General features: G+C 39.0%; 1 protein-coding gene across 1 annotated transcript; it reads right to left on the bottom strand.

Moving 5' to 3' along the window:
* Nucleotides 1-37: 37 nt before the first annotated feature.
* On the bottom strand, nucleotides 38-8,112 carry LOC103036197 (uncharacterized). The gene is made up of 4 exons (XM_007256066.4): nucleotides 7,600-8,112; nucleotides 6,060-6,217; nucleotides 5,648-5,759; nucleotides 38-5,490 (listed from the first exon to the last, which is right to left on the bottom strand). The coding sequence occupies exons 1-4, from the start codon at nucleotides 7,859-7,861 to the stop codon at nucleotides 2,069-2,071; spliced, it is 3,954 nt and encodes a 1,317-aa protein (XP_007256128.3). The 5' UTR covers nucleotides 7,862-8,112; the 3' UTR covers nucleotides 38-2,068.
* Nucleotides 8,113-11,058: the final 2,946 nt, after the last annotated feature.

Here is an 11,058-nt window from a genome sequence, read left to right as displayed (position 1 = left end):
CTCATGAGTCAATCTGAAAATGAAAGGGTCGGCAACATGCAGGAAATAGAAAGCAGGCTTTATTTGGCTTCATCAGTGCATAGCAGCTTCTTCGGACAGACGTTAAGAAAGAAAACAAAGCTCAGTCTCTGTTTAATGACAACAATTATGGCTTAATACTTCACACACAAACTAACAGGCTCAAGAGAACAACTATAATATGTACAGCAACGTAATAAATAAAATGTCACTGGTGTTTTTCAGCAAGTATCTTAGAATCTCCTTAAAAACAAACTGCATAGACAAAGCTGAACAATCTTCTTATGGGTACTGAAGTTCTGTAGTAAGGTATTGTTGTGAAGTAAAGTATTCCAGATAAATCAAGCACTGAGATCACAAACTATTTAGTTTAGTACTGTTTAGGCTATCAATAAATTAAAATCTGAAATGTACAGGATCTTTTTTAGTCATTTAGACAATATACATAAAAAAATGCTACCTCATGATCTGATTTGATCTGGTCATGATCTTGCCTTCAGTGTTCATCACAGCAAAATGCATGATGACTCAGGAAAAGAAAAGGGCAGAAAACACCCGAATGGTGAAATCTGCAATTTAAAAAAAAACACATTTTCTTTGCATTACTTGCATTTTAAATTCAGAGTATCTGTGATTGTAAATTAATATACTTTTAAAACAGATGATTCTTTTAAAAAGCATCTTTAAACTTTGAGTTAAGCAGAATGATATTTTACTTAACTCAAATTTTTAATGCTGTCACTGATTTTTCAAGTTAAAATATCAAAAGTTTAAATCCCCCACATTTTTCACAGTTTTTATCTGACTAAGTATTTTTACCTAGTGGTGTCCGATCTTTAGAACTTACACCCTGCTCAATATTTTTTTGCTATCTTACACCCCACCAACAGTTTATTTTCCCACCTTCCACCTGCATTGTTTAAATAGCAACAGTGCTTCTGAATAATTCTACGACGATGGGCGTGGTGGTCTGGAAATGAGGTGTGGTCAGGTAAATTTCTAGCATATTGCTAGAATGGCAATGGAAAACAAAGGTGATTCGCTGATTTTTTTTTTGCATGCTACGCCCTAATTAGGAGAATTAGTACATGCCTTTTGTACATTTTGTGTCGTGAAAGGCATACTTTTTCCGTTTTTATGATACCAAAGACACACTGACACTCCATAATCAAGCTGCAAAGTTTGCAGTTGATAGCTCGGTTGAATATCGTTCAAACGGGGCCCCAAGTATGGCTGCAGTTTTCATTCCAACCCAGCCAAAGCACACCCGATTCCACTGGATTAATCAGTTGATCCCAGTCTTTAAACGTTAATCAGGTGGAATATAACTCTGAAATCTCACTGGCTTGTTGTGTATAAGACTGGACAAGTTCAACTCAAGTATTTAACTTCATACAAAAAAACACAAAACCAGTGTAAGACCATTGATTTCTTAGAATTAAATTGGTTATTGCGTTAAAAAAGCTCATCATGTGGTTACTCTTACCTTCAAATCCCTAAAGTAAAATGTAAACATGTGACATGAAAGGTTTAAGGCATCTTTCTGGCATTAGCACTCTGTTACAGTGGACACTTTCACAGCATAGAACAAATCAGAATTCAATAAAAAAGGAAACAGCAATAATTGGCTTAACATTTGAAGAAATTCTTGAAAAAAATGTCTGAATTAATCAGTAAACTTTGCACAAATACACTCGTCAAACAAGTAGTTGCAAAAATAGCTGCACCCAGAAGGAAGTTTCAGATTGAAATGCTATGCAGATTAAGGTTGACTCTTGATCATATATATTGAGGTACACTTACAGAAGTAGTGTGTAATGAATGTGTAATGCCAGAGTTCTCTGCATGAAGTTGTAGAGGTTCCTAATTTTGCTTTGCAATAATGCATTCCATGCACGTTGAATGTTCCTGCAGATCCTGGGCAGATATTGGCCATTGATGGCTTACTGGTAAGAGATGATTCTTTCTAGGTGCAACAATTTTCTTTTAATGATTTTATACTTCTAAAGCAATTTGGTGTTAATTCTATTTCATAGCTTACACTGACTAGTTAAGGTGGATTTATTTTTGAGACTGCATGTTGTGTGTTGGCATGTTTCTTAAGGTGAGCAGACTGAGTAAAACGCTTACCACAGGCTTTGCATTCGAAAGGTTTCTCCCCTGTGTGGATACGCTTATGTCTCTTAAAATTACCCAAGTCTACAAAGCCTTTATCACAGTGCGGACACACATAACGCTTCTCACCTTTATGTCCCTGCAAATGCATGTTTAGTGCGACTCTATGCTTGAATGACTTCCCACACTGAGTACAGTAGAACGGCTTCTCGCCTGTATGCATGCGCATGTGAGTGGTCCTGTCTGCCTTGGCCAAGAACTTCTTGCCACATATTTTACAGGGGTAGGGCCTGTCTCCCGAGTGGATGAGCTTGTGTTTCGTTAGTGTGAACTGGTAAACGAAGCACCTGCCACACTCCTCACACTTGTAACCTTTCTCCGCTGCATGGACCTTCATGTGTCGGTTGAGGCCTCGGACACTGGGAAAGGCCTTTCCGCACTGAGAGCAGTTGTACGGCCTCTCGCCTCTATGGAGCCTCATGTGGTTCTGAAGTGAAGATGCATTGCTGAGAATCCTGCCACATTCAGAACACTCAGTGTTTCTCTCCAGTACTCTGCGTGAAGCTTTCTGCAGAGTGTGAGCCCTGCTTGGTGCTGAGGCACTAAGAGCTGAATGTGGTAATGTACTAGATGAGTCAGTCGATTCCCAAACTACACCAGCTGTATTGCATCCAGTCGGGTTCTTGTCAGAAACCTCACTGTCTATTTGTGGACCCTCTATCCCTCTGAAATTTGGCTCAGGTTTGGAAAAAAACTTATAATGTTCTTCAGGCATAAATGATACATGGCTGTCCTGGTCATTTTCTGAAAAGTCTTCAGTGAAAATCTCATTAGTGATGGATTCATTGCCCTCACAATTGATAGTTGGACCTGAGCCAGGGAGAAAATTTGGCATATGCTCACCAAGGTTATTGACTCCAGACATCATTATATCCCCAGGTACAGTAGGTCCTCCTTTAGACATACTACCTTGATTGGAGCCTGTTGCTGCTTGCTGTTCCTTTTGGGTTAAAAGTGGTGCAAGCTGCAAGGATTGCCCGGAAGACTGTTGAGGAATCCTGGATGATGAATTTGGCTCTGGCTTGGAAAGAACCATATAATGTTCTCTCACCCCAGACGTGAGTGCTGTACTGCTATCCTGTTCATTTTTTGAGTTATTTGAGTTATCATTGTGCATCTCATTGGTAATGAAATCTTTGCCCTCACAATTGATTGTTTGGCCAGAGCAAGGAAGAAACCTCTGTATAGGTTCTTCAAAATTACTAACACCAGAGCCTATTATGTCCACAGGCATTGAAGGTACTCTCTTAGGCACATTGCCTTGGTTGGAAGCTGCTAATTGCTGTTCCTTTAAAGTAAGAAGTGGTGCTAGCTGCAAAGGTTGCTCAGATGTTTGTGACTGGACCATGGATGGCTGCTCTAATGCAGCTTCCTGCTGGGTTAAGACAATTGGTGACTGGAAAGGCATGGGAGGCAAGTCTAGTGTACTGTCAGGTGGAGGGAAAAACTGGTCTGATGAAGAACAAAGAGAGTCAGACAGCATTTGATAGTGGGATGTAGTAACTGGTGTTTTGTCTAGTGGCGATGGAGCATTAGTCTGGGAAATTGTGGCTGGGGCAGCAGAAGACTGAGGTGGAATGTAGGACTGGGTAAATGGGATCTGAGTCTGTGGATAAAATGGCTGGGTTGATGGTGTTATATGATGATGAGGAACAGAAGGAAAATGAGATTGAATATTAAAGCTCTGTGAGTGTGGTGGAAGGTTCTCATTTGACCGAGCGTACACTTGAGCATGGGCTGGGGGCACCGGAAGATGGATAGGTGGAACTAAGCCTTGAATAGATGATGCTGAGCTATGAATAGATGAAATTTGGTTTTGAACAGACGAAACTGGGCTTTGGATGGATGAAACTGGACTTTGACCATGTGGATGTTGGCCTGAGTTAGGTGAAGGTAAGCCTTGGACAGGTGGAAGGTGGGGTTGTATAGGTAGAACTGGGCCAGGAACTGATGAAACTGGGTTTTGGACATGTGATTGTTGGCTTAGGTTAGGTGGAACCAAGCCTTGGGCAGTAGGAACTGAGTTTTGAACAGGTGGAATTTGGCCTGGGTGAGGTGGAACTGAGCCTTGGCCAGATCGAATTGAGCCTTGGACAGTTGGAACTGAGCCATGAACAGGTAGACGTTGGCCTGTGTAAGGTGGAACTGAGCCTTGGGAAGGTGGAAGTAAGCCTTGGACAGATGGAAGAGGGGTTTGTACCTGTGGAACTGGGCCATGGATGGGTGGAGCTCTGCTTTGCATAGATGGAAGTGTGGTTTGTACAAGTAGACGTTGGCCTGGGTGAGGTGGAACAGAGCCTTGGGCAAGTGGAAGTAAGCCTTGGACAGGTGGGAGAGGGGTTTGTACCGGTGGAGCTGGGCCTTTGGTGGGTAGAACTCTACCTTGGACAGGAGGAAGAGAACCTCGCACCCGTGGAAAATGTGCCCCTGGGCCTTTGAAAGGAGAAACTGGGCCAGGGAATGATGGGATTTGGCCTTGGACAGGTGGATTTGTGACGTGGTTTGGTGGAGGCTGAGAGAGTGGCTTAGGAGCCTGGCCTGACAGAAGTGTGCGCTGGCCTGGAGAAAATGGAGTCTGGACTCTAGGACCGGGAAAATGACTAAGTTTGGTCATCCTCTTGTGGCGTGGAATAACCGATTCAACTGGAGGGAGTGAATGTCGTATGGGCTGAGTGCAGGGCTGAGCTCGTGGTGTTACGGTTTGTCTAACTAGGGCTGGAGGAACTCTTTTGTCTGCAGTTGCAACTGATGCTTGATATGACCGAATAGAAGAGCGAGAGTTTGTACCTAGATTCTGTCGTTGAGAAAAAGGGAGTCGCACTGGCTGAGGACTAAGGTGTGACCCTGCAACTGGACGCTGGATATTCTTAACAATTTGCTGAGATTGGGGGGTACTGAGATTGGCTTGTGGCTCAGGGAGCCGATTTGATTGAAGAGAAACTGTGGGAGCTGTTGGATGAGTCCTGGTTGAAGACAGGGAGACTGTTGTTGTACATGTCGATGCAGGAATTGATGACTGAGGTGAATTCGCTGTTTGCTCTGGTACAGTTGGCGATGTCTTAGGGGATGTAGAGCTTGTTTGTCCATCTTTATCACTTGGAGGAGTCAAACCTCTTAATGTAGTTGTACTCTGGGTAGTCGGTGTGATTTTGTTAGTTGATGAGTCCACTCTTTGGCCACAGGACACTGAATTAGAGGTTGAGGTTACATTAGTGGTTGACACAGTAGTAGCAACTGATATCTCTTTGTTTTTTTCACAGCATCTGGTGACTGTTTGGATTTTTGATGGAAGTGTAACTGTGGACATGCAGAAAGGGAAAGCTGGGTTAGTTGAAAGCAAGCCAATAGATGTAGGAAGTGAACTGTAAATTCAACACTAAGCTATTATTGCTATTGTCAAAAATATAAACCCTGCTGTAAGTAAATGTATGTCTAATTATGGTAACTCCCACACCTCTTTCCAGCGTGTTCTTAAAAGGCTCTTTACGAACAAGTATTGGTTCTGCGCCCTCTTGTTTCAGGAGAAAGTATCCAGGTGCATAGTCATCACAGTCAGCCTCCTGAGGCTAAAAGGCAAAAATACACAATAAATTAATACATACATGAATACAGTCATATGCAAATATCTGGACACCCTTATTTAAATTACACATTTGTATAAAGGTGTTCACACCATGTTCTATGCTGGTAAGCTACTGCACAGATGGGTAAAAGGCATCCATAATTGTGCTCAGCAGGTACAGTATATATTGTTGTCTTGTTTTGATGCTGGTTGTGCTTCAATTACACAGCAGAAATGACAAAAAAAATAACCGTTTCACTAATTAATTTAACTAAATATGAATCTTACTGAAACTATGTCTGACCTCTTTCTTAATGAGCAGCAAAGCCAGCTGTCGATTTCCATCCTCTGAAGCATTGGAACACAAATCTGCGAGACTATCACTGGTGATATGCTGTAGCTGAAGAGGGTGTTCACCAAACTGTGCTGGGCTACAGCATCTCTCAACCATGAGTGGCTTTTCTGTAACATAAATAAACATGTTAATTTGATGCTGTTAGACAAACAATTAAGGTGTTACACAATAAACAGTGCAGTGTGGGGGATGGAAATATCAACTCAGAATGCAATTCTCTTTATTGCAGTAGTCGTATTAACTAAAGATACTTCGGTTTGGTACTGTTCAAACCTTTAAACTTTTGTCATTAATGACTTTTACTATTGTATACAGTAAATCTTATATTTGTTTTATTTAAATTTTGTAAACTTTGTAAATCACTGCCAAATAATAGAGTTCTTTATAGATATCTGACAGAAGCACAATCCTTTCTACTGAGATTCAATCTGGCAGCTTCTATATGTAAAGATGTGCAGTCTTCATTATCCCATTTTGAACATCGCATTAAAACAGTAATGCAATTAATCAAATTAATCAATTACCATCCCAGCCCTATCTCTTACTATATAATTTTAATTCATCCAAAATGTTTCCTCATAAAAGGTCATATCTGTTGATTACATTGTACAGTTTATTTTTTAAAAACATTTCTTCATTCTGTACAAGACTGTTTAAGGACAGGCTACTCCAAGATCCGCCCTAATGATGTTCTAATCATTTGCAGCTCATTTTAATTTATCTATGGGCATTTTACATAGCAATAAATACAATTTCTTTCTTATAAAAATGCATGTCTGCTGATTTTTTTTAAGTAATTTTTTTGTTTGTTTGTATGTTTTGTTGTTTCACCTCCAACTCTGTTGGTACTGTTGAAATGAAGCTCAAATGTCTATATGTGTATATACAGCTTTGGGAAAAAAACAAGAGACCACTTAGAAATGATGGGTTTCTTTGATTTTACCAAATTGAAAACCTCTGGAATATAATCAAGAGGAAGATGAATGATCACAAGCCATCAAACTAAGCTGAACTGCTTGAATGTGTGCACCAGGAGTGGCATAAAGTTATCCAAAAGCAGTGTATAAGACCGGTGGAGGAGAACATGCCAAGATGCATGAAAACTATGACTACAACACCAAATATTGATTTCTGAACTCTTAAAACTTTATGAATATGAACTTGTTTTCTTTGTAATATTTGAGGTCTGAAAGCTCATCTTTCTCATTTTCTGCAAATAAATGGACTAAATGACAGTATTTGTATCTGGAATTTGGGAGAAATGTTGTCTGAAATGTTCATTTTACCCAAACATATACATATAAATAGTAAAATCAGAGCTGTATGTGATTAAACATAAACATATGAAATAGACAGAAGGTTTAATGGGGTTTCCTATATGTGTACATGTCTTCATGGTGAGTCGTTAATGATTTTCCAGGAAGTGTTGTGTCTGTGTGTGTTATGCCAATGCCTGTTGTTTATAAATGAGTTTATACAGTAGTCTTACCACACTGCACTTCAGCATCACATCTGGGTGGTCCTGGTGAGGGGTCGCTCCTCTGAGATGCGTCTCCAGTGTGCCTGGTCTTTAACTGGCGGGTGTAAAGCCCGGACTTCAGGTCCACGTTCTCCTGCCTCAAGTGCAGAAGCTCGGCTTTGAGTTGGTGCAAAGTGCGCTCGAACAGCCGTGTCGCCTCCGCCACCGCCGTCTGCAGCACGCTGTCCATCAGCGCGCTGAACTGGCTCTGAAACCCCCCGCTCTCCTCCATCCTCCTCCCGCTCACAGCGCGCTGGAGCCCCGCTGATCAACCCCGATTAGTTTCTGTTTCTCCCGCAGCGCGGCGGCGGAGTTCACGGTGACGCACCAGCGCGCGCTCGGCTCAGCGCAGATCTACACATCATAGCCCGCGCTCACCGCCTGCGCGCAGCAGCTTGCAGATCAGCGCAGCCGCGCACATCCGCGCAAACTCCGCAAACTCACAGAAAACACATCTCCAACACTTCCGCAACAACCTGTTTACTATTAAATAGATTATAGTTATTCATAGCTGAGGAACTAATCATTTAGAATGAACTGTTTAACCCAACTTAATGAAACATGCTGTAAGATATATAAGCTGTAAGCAGCTCCAGTCCTGAAGTGCACCTGCTCTTCTCCCCTCAGCGTCTCCAGTCTGAGGACCAGGGTCCAGTTTCCCAAAAGCATCTTAGCATTATTTTAACTAAGAAAAAGACGTACAGAGTTATTACACACTAAAAACAGAGGTACGATATAAGTACTAAATTGTACATAATTGTATATAATTGTACCCTCAATGGTGTAATGCTGGTCTTTACAGGGTCATATGTGTTTCCTCTGAAGTACAAAGTCTTTCCTAACAGCAAGAAGTACAGATTTGTACCACTTAACCAGCCAAAAGTTACATTCAGTACTCTGTATCATGTACTAATAAACAATATATATTTTAGTTTTTAAAAATAATTACATTTTCATTAAAATTACATTTTTCATTTGAAAGCCAGACACATATTCAGTTGATGATAATGTTTATTTTCTTTTTAATCTTTACTGGTACAAAAAACTTGGGTACAAAAAAAAAAGACTTTCACTGAAAAGTACTTGTTGCTGGGGCTGTGTCTTATATTGACATACAACAGAGTGCCTTTCAGTGAAAGTCTTTTTTTTTTTTTACCAGTAAAGATTATAAACATTATATCATCAAATTTATATGTGTCAAAAAACCTGTTGATCAAAATTTGCTGGCTTTCAAATAAAAAATGTATAGTTATAAAAAATATATATTATTTATACGTAGTGATACAGAATACCGAATGTAATTTTGGCTGTTTAAATGAAACAGATCTGTACTTTCTGCTGTTAGGAAAGACTTTGCACTACAGAAGAAACACATCCTGGCCCTGTAAGGACCAATATCATATCTTTGAAGGTACAAATAGGAAAAGTGTACCTTTTAGTACAAGAAAGTACTTATATCGTACGATTATAGTATGTGGAATGAGAGAGAGTGCTCAGTGTGATGCTCACACTCTCAATCTTAAACTGCATTTTTAATATGGGGGGAGACACAAAATATCAACAATTTCCTGCATTCTGTATTTTTAACAGGTTGTTGAACACTTATGCTCTGTTGACTAAAACACCTTAAGTGAATTGTTTCCCTAAAGACTGCCATGAACGACCCCTCAAAGATAAGTGTTATTCCAGGGTTTTTAAGAATTGAAGTTCCCTTAATTAGTTCCTTTCAGCGCAGCCGCGCACATCTGCGCAAACTCACTAAACTCACAGCCAAAACTTCCGTTTATTTATACACTCGCCTATCTAGGAGTTATTTTAGTGCTAAGAAACTTTTGGGAAACCAACCCCAGAGTAGCTTGTACTGAGTCACGTGTGCTGGAGGAACAGCTGGAGCTAAGATACACCGAGTTTTACTATCCAGTAAAAGCAGTTCAATTAAATAAGCAGGGGAGTCAGAAGCATTTTTTAATGTGGGGGAGACACAAAAAATAAATAATGCCATTTCCTGCATTCTATATTACGCAAAGATCCGAAAATAAAGAAAAGATTTTTGAATTTTGTTTGTGAGGGGCAGAGATGAAAAAAAAAATGGATGAAAAATAACATTAAATGTTTCCATTTAGCCTCAAACAGTCAGAAATTGTAATTAATAAACACTTGTAAAGTGAACGAGTGCATAAAATTTCTTCAAATGTCACAATTATTTTTTTAATTTTATCTTTAAGTTCATTGCATACATATATATTTTTTTTACTGGAACATTATTTTGGCCAGAAAGAAGGAAGAGACCTTTAAATATAACAAGATCTTATTAAAAACGTATTATTACAACATTTCTAATATAATTAAGAGGAAGACAGATGGTATAATCCTTTATTTACATTAAATAAGAAACCATTACATAGTGTCGATTGGAGCTCCAAAGGTATAAACATGGTGAAAGACCTCTTTGAAAATGGCAAATTACTAAATTTACGCAGTTTAAAAGAAAAATTTAAAATAGGCACCTCTGATTCATATATATTTTTACATCTAAAGAAAACAATTGATCAAATTTATACAAATACTACTTTTAAACCTTCCTCACTTGAAACTGCTTTGTTTGATTTTGAAAATCGTAATAAAATTGTATCCAAATTATATATGAAAATTAGAGATTATCATTGCCCAATCTTTAAAACATCACATAGCAAACTTAGAAATGTATGGAATACTGACATTAATGAAGTCTTGGATGATAATTCCTGGAATTTAGTATGGAGCAACATAAAATGTTCAACTCCTAGTATGAAGCTAAGATCTATTCAAATGAAAATATTACATAGAATACATTACACTCCTCAGAAATTACATGATTACAGACTTCATGTTTCAAATCTGTGCTGGAGATGTAAAAGAGAAGAAGGGTCACTTATCCATATGTTCTGGTCTTGCCCATGTGTATTACCTTTTTGGAAAAGTATTGTTGAACATTTGTCTAAAATCACAAATGTTAAAATATCACTTTCTCCAAGACTAATGATATTAGGTGACACCTCTGTATGTAAACTTAGCAAAGTAGTAGCTAAAATGATTTTATCTTCTGCATTAATAGGCAAAAAAACTATTTTACTTTCATGGAAAGAGACACAGCCACCTTCTTTAACTATATGGAAAAACTTTTTAATGGAAAACATTTTGATGGAACGGGTGTCCTATTCTTTTAACCCAAAATATAAACTATACTATGGAATGTGGGACAAGGCAGCAGAGTATTTAAACTCGATTGACTTATAGCTATGCAACATTTCTTATACTTCTGTATTGATTGCTTTATTTTATAGAATCTTTTTAGTGCTTATAACACTGGTGCTTATTCTTTTTTTGTGTGCTATTAGCAAATCTTTTCGTTTGTTTGTTAGTTTGTTTGTTGTTTGTTGAGATTGATTA

The sequence above is a fragment of the Astyanax mexicanus genome, chromosome 7 (assembly GCF_023375975.1).
Source record: "Astyanax mexicanus isolate ESR-SI-001 chromosome 7, AstMex3_surface, whole genome shotgun sequence".
In the NCBI taxonomy this organism is placed as follows: Eukaryota; Metazoa; Chordata; class Actinopteri; order Characiformes; family Acestrorhamphidae; genus Astyanax; species Astyanax mexicanus.
This window is presented reverse-complemented; position numbering and strand designations above follow the sequence as displayed.